The sequence below is a fragment of the Musa acuminata genome, chromosome BXJ2-5 (genome assembly GCF_036884655.1).
Source record: "Musa acuminata AAA Group cultivar baxijiao chromosome BXJ2-5, Cavendish_Baxijiao_AAA, whole genome shotgun sequence".
NCBI classification, from domain to species: Eukaryota; Viridiplantae; Streptophyta; class Magnoliopsida; order Zingiberales; family Musaceae; genus Musa; species Musa acuminata.
In genome coordinates, this window is record NC_088342.1 from 4,558,369 (window position 1) to 4,574,834 (window position 16,466).

At 39.3% G+C, this 16,466-nt stretch overlaps 2 protein-coding genes across 2 annotated transcripts; one reads left to right on the plus strand and one right to left on the minus strand.

The window, feature by feature from the left end:
- Positions 1–107: 107 nt before the first annotated feature.
- LOC103984081 (heat shock 70 kDa protein 14) lies at positions 108–6,827 on the minus strand. The gene is made up of 10 exons (XM_009401502.3): positions 6,688–6,827; positions 5,161–6,376; positions 3,320–3,547; positions 3,070–3,165; positions 2,773–2,997; positions 1,710–1,904; positions 1,475–1,621; positions 1,244–1,393; positions 787–917; positions 108–653 (listed from the first exon to the last, which is right to left on the minus strand). Exons 2-10 carry the CDS (start codon positions 6,328–6,330, stop codon positions 440–442), a joined length of 2,556 nt encoding a protein of 851 aa, XP_009399777.2. The 5' UTR covers positions 6,331–6,376; positions 6,688–6,827; the 3' UTR covers positions 108–439.
- Positions 6,828–11,197: 4,370 nt separating this feature from the next.
- On the plus strand, positions 11,198–14,947 carry LOC103984370 (cis-prenyltransferase 4, chloroplastic). The gene is made up of 3 exons (XM_009401851.3): positions 11,198–11,744; positions 11,832–11,899; positions 14,205–14,947. The coding sequence occupies exons 1-3, from the start codon at positions 11,316–11,318 to the stop codon at positions 14,653–14,655; spliced, it is 948 nt and encodes a 315-aa protein (XP_009400126.2). The 5' UTR covers positions 11,198–11,315; the 3' UTR covers positions 14,656–14,947.
- The last annotated feature ends 1,519 nt before the right edge of the window (positions 14,948–16,466 follow it).

Here is a 16,466-nt window from a genome sequence, read left to right on the forward strand (position 1 = left end):
GTAGTTAGTAATTTATGACATCTGCTTCCTCTCTCGTTGCTAGGCAACAGATCAGGCCTTGATCTGACACAATCTCGATCCAATCTCACATGAATGGCTGGTGGAGATGAGCCCAAATAGATATATATATACCTTCAATATGAAACGGAAACATCACTTGTCATGCAGTCTTTGAGAATGGCAATACAGATAAAAAGGACTGTCGAAAAATTACAATGTGCCCCTGAAACAATGTAGGATAAAAATCTCAGTACAGTCAAACTGATGGGAATTATGGGAATTTTCTTTTCATTTCATAACTCTATTCTAGGCGATTAAAAAATCTCAAGCACGCATTTAAGACCTTCAGAGAAACCTCCATTGACCAATCTCTTGTTGCCCAAATGCTGACAACAAAAATGATTCTGAAGCAAAGGCTAACTAGAGAAGCTCGATGTTTTCATGCTGCAGGTACGCTCTCTGATTTGTCAGTGTCCATTGGCTCTGGAGCTGCTGCAGGTGGTACCTGACTGCCCTCTTCGGCCATGGGCTCCCCTGATGCATGCACTCCTGGTTTCTGCTGCTCAGCGGCTTGAGGCTGCTCTCCTGGTGTTGCGGTAGGAGGGGTCTGAGGTTTCGGTGGCGGAGGCCTGGTCATTATTGGCTTACAAAACCTGGTCAAGCAAAAAAATGTTACATGCTCTACGGGCAAAATGCTAATGTTTACCACACGAAGATCCAACAAGCACATATAATGAAGAACAAAATAAGTAAAAAATGGGGGTGAATTCTTATGAGAAATTGCACCTGTCTAGTGCCTCAGTTTTCCTCTTTATGTCAGCGCAGAGAAGCACTGGAGTGGCATATTTGGGTAAGCCATCCTGCTGCTGCTGCTTCTCCCTCAACCATGCTTCTGCATCACTACACTCACTAACAACCTACGGAACATACAGTACAATCATATTAGTGCATGACTTCCATCCCTATATTTACATCTACATTAGATTTAATAATCTCTGGACAAAATACAAGCAGAGGGCAATTTGTCAAACAAAGAACAAATTGCAAGTGCCCAGCAGTTGAAGAATGGTATCAGTTTGAAACAAAGAATTAATGCTTAGACCACATACCACATGACAACAGGGAAGAACCAAGTTACATGTTCAATTACTTAAATGACCACAACAAAAATCAATCCTTGCCAACTTACATAATTTGATGAAGGTAAAAGAAATAACATGGCAGGTTAAATAAGATAACATACCTTCTGCTTCTCTGCTATATCAATGTGGTCAAACTTAGGATCTTTGGATAAGGCTGCTCCTCTGAAACTATTGATGCAATAAGCAAGTTGAGCTATTGCAGGACCTCTTTCTGTCCACTCCTTGTAACGCACCTCAATTGGGTTACCTAGCTGCACTCAGATTCATCATGTCATAAACACCAAGTCCTAAAAGCATACATTCACAGATCAGAACCCAAGGCAATATTATACCTTTTGAAGCTCCTCAAGCTTTGCAACATAAACACCCTTAGTTTCATCTTCACCTTCTTCATACAACCAATCCTCAACTTGCTGAAGCTTTGCAATAAGCTCATCTTTCTCTGATGGTGTAACAAATTCCTGATACTTATCATAGAGCTGAAACATAAAGATAGATGCTCTTAGCATTTCGTTAAATAGACTGCTAATATTTGGTGCAACGAAAGAATAAGGAGAGGCATATTACCTTGTTTCGCATGTCATAAACATATGCCTCCACAGCATTTTTCTTGTCTTTGGTTTCCTCCATTACTCTATCTTGAAGAGCCATTTCAAACTCTTTCTCCACAGCCTTTTGCAACTCTTCAGCCGACATGCCGCCATACACAAGCTCCACCACAGGCACATTAGTTTTCTTGACTTTCTTTTTAGTAGCTTCAACCTGCAGGACATACAATCTTAAGAATCTAAATAAAAAAGCTACATAGAAAATGTCTCTCCGGAAAATGAACAAAACTCTCTTCATGTCTCAGACAAGAAATTACATTAATAGCAAAAAGAAAGAAAATACTATGGTTCGGTAACATGATGAGGCTTCAGTTTAGACACTAAGGAAAGCTTACTGATCTAGCACTGCTGTACGGTAAAAAAGCACCAAAAATAGATCTGGAATTATATCAGCAGTTTGAAGATTTTACTCAAAGAAAAACAAACAGATTTAATAAGTAGAAACTGAAAATAAGAGATGTATTTTAATTAATTATCTTAAATTTAGTTGATAGGCAGACAAAATAAGAACCAAATGAGTAGCAACATAAACTAAAATTACAAGTTCCACTAAAAGTTTCTTAAAGCACATCAATGGTTTCCGCCAATTCAAACTATGGCAAATAAACAAAGGATCAAATTAATAGGTGCCTAAACAGAGATGATCCCATGGTAATGTCTAGTTTTAACCCACCAAACATCATTGACTTGAGAAAGGATTTTTAACCCAGTCAAAAACTTAATTATGGCTGGAATAACCTAATCAAACATAATGATTTTAACCAGGAAGAAGCACAGACTAATATATCAGTGTCTATTCAAACAACAATAATTAAATTTTTGTGGATCTGTAGGTTCACATAAGTGATGAAAATATTTTAACAAAAAACATTTAAGCTAATGCGACAAATTAGCAGTTATCTACATGTATTAATAAAAAAAAGATCATCCATACAAAGAAAAGAAAATCTGAACTAAAAAAGCATGAAACTTTTAGTCATAATTAAGCATAGTACACTACAAGCAAGTGACAAGTTACAAACCTTGTTATCAGTTTCCATCTCCACAGGTTTATCATTAGACTCTGGTACCCCATTGTCAACCCCACTAGCAGAACTATTACTGGCACTTTTAGCATCCTCCATGTTTAAATCAGTTTCAGTTTTGGAGGCTTCGTTTACCGCTTCATCTGTGTCCATCTTTGTAGATTCCTTAGGTAGCTCTGGTGCAGCTGAGACAGGAACTTCAACTTCTTCCTCCTCCAACATCTGGAGAACATATAAATTATTTCATGGAAAAGGAAAAAAAAGGTCAACCAATTCATGGCATTCAATACTTACAACAGCTGACTCAACAGAAATAATTCCATGGAGATTTAAGCGAACTTTTACTTTCAGCTTCACCCTCTCTCCTTTGCTGGACTGGAAAGGTCCAATCTGCCAAATGGCATTCACAATTGTCACAGACAACAGAATTTTAAATGTATTAACTATCTAATGATAACCATGAGTCAAGCAAGTATTAAAACTTTCAAAATAACAGAAGCACAACCAAGAAGAAAAGGTAAATATGTTCAAGTCGATTAGTTACCGTGTAAGTGCTGATCTTTGCTGGAACTTGCACATCAGCTGCATCAGCATAAACAGCATCGACTGTGAATGTACTAGATCTAAAGAATGTAAGAGCTTTGACACTAGGAAGTGGGTTCCCTTTTGGAAACACAATTGTACTCTGTTGGTTTTCTGTTCCACCATTCTGAGAGTCAGAGGCAGATCCTTTCCATGATAAGGCTATTGGGAAAGGGAAGCTCTCGTGAACCTTCCAAAAATAAAAAGTAAATTCACAATGTAAAATAAGTATCAACAATTAAAATATAAATAGCTACCTACAGTCCATAGCACAAATGGAAATACATTCATGAATAACCTCGATGTACCCAAACTAACTATACAAAAAACCATTCTGTATATGATTTTTTTTAGGCTGATAATGACTGTTATTTGTCACCTGTGCCTCACAAATAACCAAGATTATTGCCTCAAACTCACTGGTCATACTAGTTATGCACCTAGAAGACAGTCCCCAAGAAAATCTAAAAAGAGAGGAAGAAGAGCTTCTTAACCTCTACTAAGAAAGTGCAACATGCCATCACCTACTACATATAGCAGCATGATCAGCAACCACTATATGAAATAGATGACAGCCATATAAATGCGGGATTCTATGTATGTAGTGAATCATACAACACAAGGAATGAGGATATTTTCTTATCACAGGGAATTCTCAAAGAAGCTGACCAACTCAATAAGATCAAATGAAAAAACAGTAGACAATATTAGATAAAAAATGATAAGAAAAATGGGATGCATTTCTAACACAGAGCAAATAAACATAACAAATATTCTGTATCATGGATTAAAGGATTCTGAAGTAAGGTTCGCAATACCGTACCGTACCGACGTTCACTCGGTACGATATGAAACGGTAAACCGAGCGGTATACCGCTCGGTGTATACAAGGCAACGTTGCTTCGACAACATCACCTCGTTTATATATATATATATATATATATACTATTTTATTATTATTTTTCGTTCCACCCGGTAGCGAACAGTCCGCGAACTGGTATGCCGTCGGACCGGTACGTACCGCCCATACCGAGCGGTATCATTCAATATTGCCTACCTTGTTCTGCCTACCTTGTTCTGAAGAACAATCTTGAAGTGCTAAGATAACTCATTCATCAAAATCTGACAAAAGAAAAAAAATATGACCAAAGAGATATTCAGCTAACCTAAAGGGTCCATTGTAAGCCTAGATTCATCAACTAATACATGCATATGAAACTTCATCTAATATTCTTAAAGTAGGCATATTTGATCCACTTTGACCAACATTTCAGATTCCCCAAGAGAATGCCTTATCTGAATTACACCAGAAAATCAAGCTAATAATATGTAAAAATAAATCTATCTGGCAAGAGACAATTTGTATGATTAACAGTAACCATTGTATTATCAGAAATAGAGAAGACTCTGTCCAAGTCTGTGACGATGTACAAGCAGATCTCCACCCAGAATTACTCAGTCATAGTCACTCAACAAATTCTGACATCGTATCAGCATGCATACACAGAACAACAGAACAAGAAAAACTGTAAGATGTGAAAACCAAATAACAGCTATGGTGATGAAACAACTAGAAAATTGTTACATTCACCTAATGGACACCAGAGGAGGACATTGCATTAGCAGATATAGAAGAATTATATCAGCATGGGACATAAATAAGAGCTAAGGTGATGGTACAATTAGAAAATTGTTATATTCACTGTATAGACCACAAAGGAGGGTATTGCACTAGCAGATATAAAGGAATTATATCAGCATGGCACTTAAATTTAACTTCAGAGAAACAAAATAAAGTAATACCTGAAATTCCCGCACTTTGAATGTGGGACTTAGAATGGCACACTGAAGGGAACAGCCCCGAGCGACACACTCACTTGCATTCATGGTACGCCTAGGCTCTTTACCAAAAAATTCAGTCAAAATCCTAATAATCGCTGGAACACGGGACCCTGACCCAACAACTTCAACTGAATGAATATTTTCCAGGCTCAGCCCAGCCTCTGAAAGAGCCTTCTCCAAAGGTTGCTTGACTCTCTCCAAAATGGGTACACTGATCTGCTCAAACTCTTCTCTCTTGATAAAACCTCTCACATCCTTGTCGTCCATCAAGCACTCAATGCTCATTGGAGCCTCTGGATTTGCACTGAGCATCTTCTTCAGCTTCTCACAGCCCGTGCGGAGCCTGAGACAGGCCCGGGCATTCTGATACACATCAATTTTATACTCATCTTTGAACTTGGCTGCAAAGTGCTTGAAAAGCACTTCATCGAAATCTCTCCCACCAAGGGATCGATCATAAGAGTGTGCCAAGATCTTCAGTTGCCCCTTCTTATAACCAGCAATGCAAACCTGCATGCTTGCGTGGCCCACATCAACAAAAGCCACATTAAGCTGATCGTTTTCTGGCAAGTCCGTCTTATAGATACCATAAGCCAATGCAGTAGCAGTAGTCTCATGGAACAAGCGGAGAGGGCGGAGACCAGCAATCGTAGCAGCATCTATCACAGCTCTTCTCTGGAGATCATTGAAGTAAACCGGAACTCCAATACAGCAATCCATTACTGCAGCATTTAAGTTATTCTCCGCAATGCTCTTCAGATTAGAAAGAACCATTGCAAGAATCTGTGTCGGAGAAAAGGTTTTCTGCTCTCCAAGGTAGTTTGCATGGATCAGCGGAAACCCATCAGGCCCTTCAGTAACCTTAAACGGGACCAACTGGATATCCCTCTGCACTTCTGGATCCGAAAATTTCCGACCAACCAGGCGCTTTATCTGTGAGACCGAGTTCTTGGGGTTCATCGTGGAGGATGTGGCACCCGCGGTCCCAATAAACCGCTGCTTCTCGCCAAAGCAGACAACAGCAGGGGTCTCGCGCTTTGATTCATCGTTAAGAACCACGTCGATTCCGCGTTGCCGGGCCACGGCAACAATGCAGCTCTCGTTCCCAACATCAAATCCGACAACGCTCATGTTTTATATGTATGATCCGATCCCCGGTATAAACAGAAATGTAGATCTATGCATCAATGGGTGAAACACACGATTTTTAGGCACAGTCGCCCCAACAAATTCAAAGAAAAATCAGATCTAGTTATCCAGTTATAATACTACTACCGAATGCAACTATAAGACAGATCAACACGAAGATCCATACGATATTAGGTCTAACCAAAAGGCTAAAAAGGAATCAAATAGCAGAAAACAATACAGCAAGCACGAAATCGAACCATATAGCCAGGATATCGATCGTCGCACCGCAATAAGGACAAGATTTTGGACGGGAAACCACGAGTGAGTCGAAAGAGATACAGAGGATCCGGATCTTACGTCTAGGGAACCGCAGAGCTGGTGCGAAGTGGTGCCCAATCCCTTCCGCAGGCGCTCTCTCGCGATCCAAATCTACCAATTCGCCGTCGTCGCGTCGTTAGGTTTCCCAAATGCGCAGAAGAGCTAAAGGCAGGGAGAAGGGCTACATATAAGGCATCGCCCGGGGTCTGTCGCTTTTTCTAGAATCATCGACGAGCGATCCACGTATCATAGACCGGCAATTTTCTTAAACCGTTGATATGGCGTAGCCCACAAAAAATGTGCGGTGACGATTGTGCAGAAAATGGGGCCCGGTCCTGTCGCCACGTGGCGTGAGTGGTGGGACGGGTCGATGGAGATCATTTCTGTAGCGGACCGACGGGTTCGAGAAGGATCCGTTGTCGAATCGATTAATACTTTCCCTATCTGCCTGTGGTTACTCGAAACCTACCTGCATTCGTAATTGGCAAGTTCTGAAGAGGCCCCGGTGGGTCCCGCTTTGAATCTCAGAGAAGCAGGTCTAACGGGTATCGGTTGATGGGTAGACAACGCTTTATGTTGTAACGTGAACGCAACGAGGTGCGGAAGTTCACAGGACGTATTGGAATATTTGAATCGAGCAACGATTGGGTCGAGTTCGAGTTTACGTCTATTGAATCGAAACTGTATTGCTTAATCGACTCGACATAAGTGCAAATTGCAATAGACACACCACAATATGAGGGGATTTGAATTGCATGCGATGTGCCATTAATGAATATAGATGGGGGGCTTTTGATGTGTCTTCCGAGTTCAAATGGTATGAGATTAATGCGATATATCTCCTTTGGATTCTGTAAATGCTTTATTTTCCAAAAATATAAATCTATAAATATCTTTCGTTTAAGTCATTTTGGAAAATGATCCAACCATATAATAGTAATAGTAATAATAATAAATTTAACAATTATAGCTTTCCTAATACCTTAATTTATTCGTTAGAATTTGAGAATATTTCAAGAATTTATATCCTCATATTTAACATATGTGATATTAGATCATAGATCGTGATATTTGGTGATGTCAATAGGTTAGGCTGCAAATGTCTAAGCCATCGGACCGGTCTTCCCACTGATTCGGACTCGACGCTTTGGATTCAATTCGATCACATCAAAATTGGATATAGACGGATTAAAATCGATTTTATTTTATATTTTAGAGAGGACGTTTAAAATCACTTATATATCAACTAAAAGGAGGTAGACAAAACAACAAATCCACCATAACAAAGATTACTTGTGTGTAATCGAATGGATGGCGGAGGCTGATCCAAGGAATACAAAGAATGTAAAGAACAGGAACAGTACAGCTTCAGAAGAATGGGGGGCGACTCAGTGGATAAGATAGGTGACGAGAAGGGCTACGAGCATCAACGCGTAAGCTATCCCTTGGTCGATCGCCTTGCCGTCGTTGCTCATCGGCGAGGGCGCCACCGCCTGGCCGTGCGCAAGCTGCGTGAGAATCGAGAGGAAGAAGAAGGCGCCGAACAGCATGACGGACCCAGAACTCATCTTCGTAGCAGCACTTGGAGAACAGGGCTCCGGAGCCAATTCCGAGGATCACAAGAAGCTTGAACGAGAAAGGAAGCGAGAGAGAACGGATGAATTCTGAAGCAGTGAAGCAGCGCCTGACCGCTGTGGGCGAATATATAGCGGTGGAGATACGCAGAAGCCTGGTCTTTCCGGTCGCCTGCGGGCCGGCGTTTCGTTCCTTGCGAAGAAAGACGAGTGGAACTTTCCACCGTGCTTGCTCTTCTTGTGGTCAGCGACCGCATTGGATGACTTGACTTCTATTTTGGCGGCTGGCGTGTGAGATCATGTTTGACACGTTCTCGATTGTCGTAGAATTTGAAGGACTAATTACATATTACTCAATTATCTTTAATAATTTTTTTATATTTTAAAAAAATTATATTAATATTTTATAATTTAAAAAGTGAAACATATATATTATCTTAACACTATCAATATTACTAATGAAAATATGAAAGCAATAAATAAAATAATAATTTTTAATATTTTAGTTGGTGATAATGAATAACAATGTTACTGTGGGTCGTGGGTAGCTGTTGTTGATGATAAGAGCAGTAACGAGAGATGAGCAACGAAAGGATCACTGATGTAGTATAGAGCGATACCACTCGGTAACTACGTTGATGTTGATACAAATGCAAAGCGATGTTGATGCAGTTGTTGAGCAGCATCACTCTGCATTTGCGTTGGCATCGATGCAATTTATCAAGTAGCACTGCTCGACATCTACATTGATGATTCTTTCGCTAGCCAATGTAATTGCGAGTGGCACCGCTGTGCATCTGTATCGGTATTAATGTAGATATCGAGCGACTCTCACCTCCATCATCACTCTCCAAGCATCAAAACACAAAATACACAACGAAACATGAAGCTCCTATATATTTAATTTTCATTGAAAAATGCAATCTCTGTGAACAAATCTATAAATCCTATTAATGTAACAGCACAGGAATGTATTAAGCAAATAAGAAACTGTTAGTGATGCAGAGAATGCATGTCAAACAGCTGTTAGGGTATCATCTACTGAGGTGTTCCTTCAACATCAGTAACAGTTCAGAGCTGAAGGAATGAATTCTTGTTCTCTTTTAGTTTGCCTTCTTTTAGTTTTTCTTTTGCCCTCCACCCAGAAAGTTCATCTCTCTTTTTCTTGTTCCCCTTTCATTTCTTTTGTTCCAAATGACTTTCAAGAGCAGTAATAGATATCACAAGAGTTCCTATCTATTACTGTTATCCAACCGCTAAGTTCTGATGAAGTAGTCATATTAATTAGCTTGTTTTCACCTGATTCCTTTCAAGATCTTGTGGTGTTGCAATTTATATTAATCTTTATGTCTCTTGTGATATATATTTCTGCTATTTTGGGTTCTGGATGCATGCAGTTGTAGCAGTGGATTGTTCTTTTGGTATTTGTTGGATTGAAAATGGATAAATGATTTGAAACTGAGCAGAAGTTGCATAGTTGAAAATTATCACTTTTGAGCCTGAAAAATGTGCACAATTTAAGTATTCTAGTAAGATCTAGATGGATAAACTATGACTTTTGAAGAAATCCACTAAGCACAGATGTCCTTTTTGTGTATATTTATATCCATGAAGTCAAAAGATTTTTTACTCACTGTAGGGTCAAACTTAGATGAAAATGTCTAAGCAAGTATTTTCAATTGATTTACATGAACTTAATGGGTATACTACTATTAATTTCGGACTAATAATGATTTAGACTCGATAAAATTAATAGATTAATTATCCAATCAAATTAGGTCAAGAAAGGCTAATGATTTAATTTTTCCGAAACAAATGAGCTAATTATATGATTATGTTAAATACAATTAATGAATCAGTTAAAAAAACTTTTTATCCTGATTTACTATTGGGATACATTAATTTCATCAAATCAAGCTTCCCTTAGTGTATAGACAACGAGTTCCAAAACAATTGGATGTCTACCTTCCAATTGTCTACTTTTAGAAGAAGAGATTGCTGGGAATGAGGAAAGCTAATTTTGGAGTTTTGATGATAATGGAAATGTAACCATATAGAGTGCAACCCTCTGTTATCTCTTCCATGAAGTGAAACACTTCATGGAATTATCACTCAGGTATGCATCCTTGAAACTATAGCTATTTATTGCCATGCAATTGGTATCTGTTCCAAAAACAATTTTCCACATTAATGAATTTTTTCCATGCATAACTAATAAAATTAGTAGTAGGCAAAAAAAAGAGTGTTCAGCCATTTATGAGGACATTCTTTATTCTATACTATATATACTATATGAAAATAATATTAAAAAAAGGAAAATTCAAGTTTCAAGAGGATATTATTCTACCACCAGACAACAACTGGTCCTCTGTCCTTTCCATTAACAATCATCATAGATGCAAGATTACTTCTGCAGTATTATCATTTGGTTGCGTCTACAATAGAAACACTCTGAAGGAGGTGAAATCTAAGCCATGTAAATTGCTGATTCATTCTTCTGTCTGCCAATGCATTTGTCACTTTCGTCTTTCCTTCAGTGGAATGATCAAAACAAGCAAAAAAAACAGAAACCATATGTGTGCACATCAGAATCATCAGCTGCATGTTTCCTTCTCGATGCCTCGTGAATGTAATGAGACGAACATCACCTCAGTTCATGCTAGCAGAGCAAGTCTGCTCCTGTGCAGATAATTCCTTCGTTACGAGCTTTTTCATGGCCAGCCGATCACCTTTTTTTACGCGCCACAAGTTGCACCCTCCTGCGTGCATAGGAAGTCAACCACAACAGGTTCTCGAAGATTTGCTCGTCACTACAAGAACTTGAAATCAATATATGGAAACCAAAAGATCTGCCTACGAGAGGAACGAATGCATCGTTGATCTGTGACCATAATTACTGGAGATGAAAGAAGAAAAAGAGAAGGATAATTTCTTGGACGCAAGGTTGGGGACCGTCTCCTTGACAGCCACAGGACAAAGCAATCGTCAATCAGCCTGTACCTGGCACTGTTACAGCATTTATTGTGAGTGCGGCATCGAACGTTGCCACCACCGCACTGCAGCTTACTGGGACGGTGAGACCGCGAGAGCAGCATGCTGTCTTCTCTCCACCTCAACCCCACTTTGAACTACGCGACGCTCAACTACTCCTCCACTCTGCTTCTTCTACGTGGTAGTAGAAGAAGAACAAGAAGAGGTGGAGCGAACGACTCTTTGGTCTCTACTGCTCACCCTGCTCGGCAGTATCCTTCGCTAAGCGCCTCTCTTGCCCCCGCTAGAGAGGAGGAGAGGAAGGAGGAGGCTTTGCTGCCGCCTCACTTGCGGCCGGAATCGCTGCCCAGGCACGTGGCGGTGATAATGGACGGGAACTCGAGGTGGGCGAAGGCGAGGGGGCTGCCGTCGTCGGCTGGGCACGAGGCCGGGTACCACACCCTTAAGAAGATGGTCGAACTCTCGTGCCAGTGGGGGATTCGGGCGCTCACCGTCTTCGCCTTCTCATCCGAGAACTGGACCCGCCCCAAGGTTGGTTCCGGGTTTGCAATTCCATATCCGGAGGTCGCTGCTGTCTGATGCTTGGCTAACTCGTGGCTCTGGCATTTTGTCGAACAGATGGAGGTTGATTTCCTAATGACGCTGTTCGAGAACGTTCTGAAAGAGAGTCTCGGAGAGTTCTTGAGGTACTATTTTACAACTTCGATACTGTATTTGCTTCCGTATTTTTTTTGATGTCGAATTCGATTAAAGTTCATTCGTAACTCCTACAAGCACATGAAAGATTCAAGTTTAATGCACTTTAGGCAACAAGTCAATTTTGGTCGTCGGTAAAAGCTTATCCTTCTGCCGACTGGAGAAAGATTAGTCTATCTGCCAAATCTTATAAGCTACCGGAAGCTATCACTGGGTGAATAACAATAATTAAGAGAAATATAGTGGCATGTATGATTTCACCTTTATCTTGATTTCACAACTACTGATCGTCGAAGGACATTTTGACTCGGACATGCCTTGACGGTGTTTGTTTCAATGAGGCAATGATAATACTGTCTCATTTTTCATTCAAGTTTGTCAGGTCCGCTTCAGCAGTATTAACAGATTGTTTATTTAGAGAGTATTGAATAAGAACTTACCTCTTGCCCCATATATTTCCTTGAGTTTTGCCCCTGCAAACATGTCTTCTTTCTGCATCCTTTGTGCTTTCAGCAGCCATACTTCCATCTCAGGACTGAAGCACACATTCTTATATTGATCTGTGGGACATAGTTAAAGCAAAGAAGGGATGAGAGAAAAGTCGGGATTCCCCATGGATTAATCATTGAGAACTGACCGTTCAAGGAACTAGAAGTTAGATTTCCCTATTTAAAAGACAATGCAGAGATAGGTTGATTTTTAAACCAAGTAACAATCTTTCCATGAAAGAAGAATTATCAGTATCTATGTGGATGATTGCCACTGGTTATCCAGAATTTCCTAAATTTGAGATTTCTTGTGAAAGATTTGATAGTAATTCAGCAAAATATGTATGAATTTCCTCTTTGTTTGGAAGAATGAACAACATGAGAAATTACTAATAGGATCAGAAGTATTTTAGTGTTAATAAAGAAATTCAAATGGTTAAATTTACTAAAGCATGACCTTTCACCTGTATCTCTATTAGAACTTTGCTGAATATGAATATTTTCATATTGCTAGATCTGGTTGGTAAAGGACAATTTTCAATGTAACAAAATAGAAAAACCTTGATCAGAGTATATGTGGCTATGATTGAAGTGTATGAGGTTTTCCATGATAACATGAATTCTATTGTGACAAGAGCGGCACATAGACAGCTGAAATTTTGTTGTAAGATTAAAACTAAACTTCCAGGCAGCATATTTCCAAGGCTTGAAGTTATTTGCTACGAACGTTCGCTGCTTTGGCAGGCAGAAACCTACATCTTGTGCTAACTAAACAATGTTGCAAAGACTGTTAGTGATATCTTTGAGCTCACTTAGTGCATTTTAGCAGATGCAATTTCATAATCCATTGGTCAAAAACATATTGATGATCTTTATTAATATTGAGTCTGGAGTTGGGTGATAAGCAACTATGTTGTTCCTTAAGAAAATTATTCAGATATTCGCCATAGCCTTTCTGTCAGAGTAATGATCCTCAAGTTAGTAAGTAGGGTATAGGCACTGTTGCTTTTGAAACATGAAAAAAGATGGAACGCCTTTTTTCCTTTTGAATATATATTTCATGCGCATTCTTTTTTATCTGAAGTTTTTTCATATAGAACAGGAATATACTGGTCACTTCTCTATATCGTGTGTTAAGAAATGATGGGAGGCAATGTGGATCTTCTTGATGTACTTGAATTCCTAATTGGCCCTCGCTAAACATATTATCCTTCTATTTAATTATAGATACTCTTGAAGAGTACTTCTTACACAGAAGTCTCTACTACTTATTAAACTATTAACCACACTGACAAAGCAGAATGTTACTTGCCATTATGACGAGTTTTCTTTTCTAAAGAGATGCAAGATTCTTAAAGTGTCATTTTACTTTCTATCTGCAATTTGTGAACAAATTTTTGTCCGTATTCTGTGTCCATATCAGTGTGCAAATTTTAAGCAGGGCTCTAGTAATATTTTACTGCATTTAAGTTCTTCGATTTTAGCATTGGTTCTTACTAAATGTGGGCCTTTTGATTGTTACATGTCCACTACTTTAGTTTTGATAAAAGGCTCTGTCCTCCTATTGCTTGTCTGCCGATTTATAATACCGTGGCCTGATTTGTAATACTGTACCAGTGGCCTTTGATGTCTAAAACCTAGAAATAACAACTAAATAAGGTAAGATCTAAGGATTCAGGTGATTATGCTGTAAAAATATTTTAAAGCCTAAGAGATAACTGCTTCAATCTACTATGGTTTTAACCAAGAAATGGAGTATTGTTCAATAGAATGACATAAATCGGAATGTTTGTCTGGTTCTTTACAGGGAAGGGATTCGGATTTGCATAATTGGCGATTCCTCAGAACTGCCGCAATCACTACAGAAGCTGGCTAAAGAAGTAGTAGATAAGACAAAGAATAATACACAGATTGATTTGATTGTGGCAATCAGCTATAGTGGGCGGAAGGAGATAACACAAGCATGTCAAAATATTGCACAAAAGGTAAAGGATGGTTTGCTCGAGCCGGAAGATATCACGGAGTCACATATTGAGGAAGAGCTTGAAACAAACTGCATCCCTGAGTTCCCAAATCCAGACCTACTTATCCGTACAAGTGGCGAGCTGAGGTTGAGTAACTTCTTGTTGTGGCAGTCAGCATACACTGAGCTTTTCTTTACAAATACATACTGGCCTGACTTTGGGGAGGCTGACTATATCGAAGCTTTGACCTCTTTCCAGAATAGGCAGAGGCGTTTTGGCCAACGTATCAACTGAAAATGCTATAGTTTGGGGCATTATGGTTGGTTCTGTCTACAATACAAGATCAGATGACAGTGAAATTGGATAAATCTTGCCCAGAATCATGCTACAAGGGTACAATGACTGTGCTCCATAATTTATGGTCTGCAAGAAAGGTCCATGTATCTGTGTAACCTGGTTATCACTTTGGTGAGCCTCATGATACAGGGTACTGCCCTGTATAATATTTTCTTATGGGATCATGTACTGCAACTGGAAGTTGTACAATTCATCTTGAGAATGAGAATGTTCTGTCAACAGTTGATAATTGATGTGATTTAAGTTCGCATGATACAATTTGCCTGGTTCACATTCAATCATTGTTTTCTTATTACATTTTGTTTTCGCTCTTCTTCCATATAGGTGATCCTCATTCCCCATTACTTATATTTTTCGAATTTCGCAAAGTACATACCTTGTCAACTGATAGTATATATTCCCGCAATAGCAATTTATTGTGCGATAACAAAAGAAGACTGCTTCCTATTCTTTCCTATATTTCATAACTTGTACATGGTGGTAAGTTTATTTAGGTGTACAAGTTTTAATTTAAAATTTTCTATATTTCATATAATTGGTGTGTGTTTTTTTGTTCTTGTAGGGTAAAAGGAGCCCATAGGCTAATGAGGCTTCATCAGGTGGGGCACAATCTAATTGTGTGCAAGGAAGATTGGACCCAGGCACACCACAAGGGAGTGAATGCCCCTACCAACTGGGCTAGCCAACTGCTATAATGGCTAGTTTGCCATTTTGACTTCTCTGTTGAATTCCCAATTTGTCTTTGCATGTAGATCTTTCAGTACAAATCTTTGCAAGTTCAAGCAGCAAAAACTATTAACCAAACAGTTACAGATCTGAATTAATCCAAACCGAAGTTGCTCATGAACAGAGAGGTGCAGGATCTGGAGCACCAACTTGGTGATGCTGGTTTTACTTGCCCGATCTGCGGTATTCCAGCTCTCGAGCTGCTTCCTCAATTCTTTCTTGTTTTCTAATGTACTGGGCGACACGAAGAGACCAGTTGGAAGATGTCTTGGAATGATGTTGATTTTCTTCTATCAATTTTGATAGTTGCTTCTACCTCTTTTGGAGTTCTTATGTGTCTTACACAAAAGTGTCATCAGGTTTGCTAGTAAGTTGCTGCACCATTGCTCTGTGTCCCTGACTTTAAATTTGGCAGTGACATATGAAGAGGTTTGTTCCTCATTGACTTCTCACAGGTGGAAGTCCCATTTTTCCTCAACAACAGTGGTCCTTTACATGTGGATGCATCCCCAGACTTGATGGACCACAGATGAATGTAGTTAACTACATACAAACTAAACTTCATCTAGGCTACATTAACACATCACAGACTGGATGGTGAGCTATATTTTTCTTATTTTCTGACCAGTTTAGGATTTCTTTGACAAAGTTGAATGTTTCTGATTTCTTGAGAGGGCAGAATTAAGTCTTCAGATCACTGCACTTCCTTCTCTTTTGGGGGAGGGGAGTAACAGAGAGGGCAATTAGAAGTTTCAAGCCAGAGCAAATTACAGAAGAGTGAAAAGGAAGAGTGAGATTAAATGGGAAGGGGAGATGGTGGAATGTAATGATTGCAAGGGACAGAAATGATTGAGGCTATATGGCCTCTCATTTTTCATGTCATGTTCCTTTTTATCTTTGACATGTTGCCTTTTTGGAGTGCAACAGCTTCATGGATATATACTGCACTGTCTTACCTCTTAATGTTACAATAATGTCTTAAAGTTCTATGCAAGATTATTACATATTCGATGAAATGAGTT

Coding starts and splice junctions, on each gene's coding strand:
- LOC103984370 (XM_009401851.3), top strand. CDS start 11,316: ATGCTGTCTTCTCTCCACCTCAACCCCACTTTGAACTACGCGACGCTC. Junction 11,745..11,831: donor AGAACTGGACCCGCCCCAAG/GTTGGTTCCGGG, acceptor TTTGTCGAACAG/ATGGAGGTTGATTTCCTAAT. Junction 11,900..14,204: donor AGTCTCGGAGAGTTCTTGAG/GTACTATTTTAC, acceptor GGTTCTTTACAG/GGAAGGGATTCGGATTTGCA.
- LOC103984081 (XM_009401502.3), bottom strand. CDS start 6,330: ATGAGCGTTGTCGGATTTGATGTTGGGAACGAGAGCTGCATTGTTGCC. Junction 1,622..1,709: donor TTTATGACATGCGAAACAAG/GTAATATGCCTC, acceptor TTTATGTTTCAG/CTCTATGATAAGTATCAGGA. Junction 1,394..1,474: donor AGCTTGAGGAGCTTCAAAAG/GTATAATATTGC, acceptor ATCTGAGTGCAG/CTAGGTAACCCAATTGAGGT.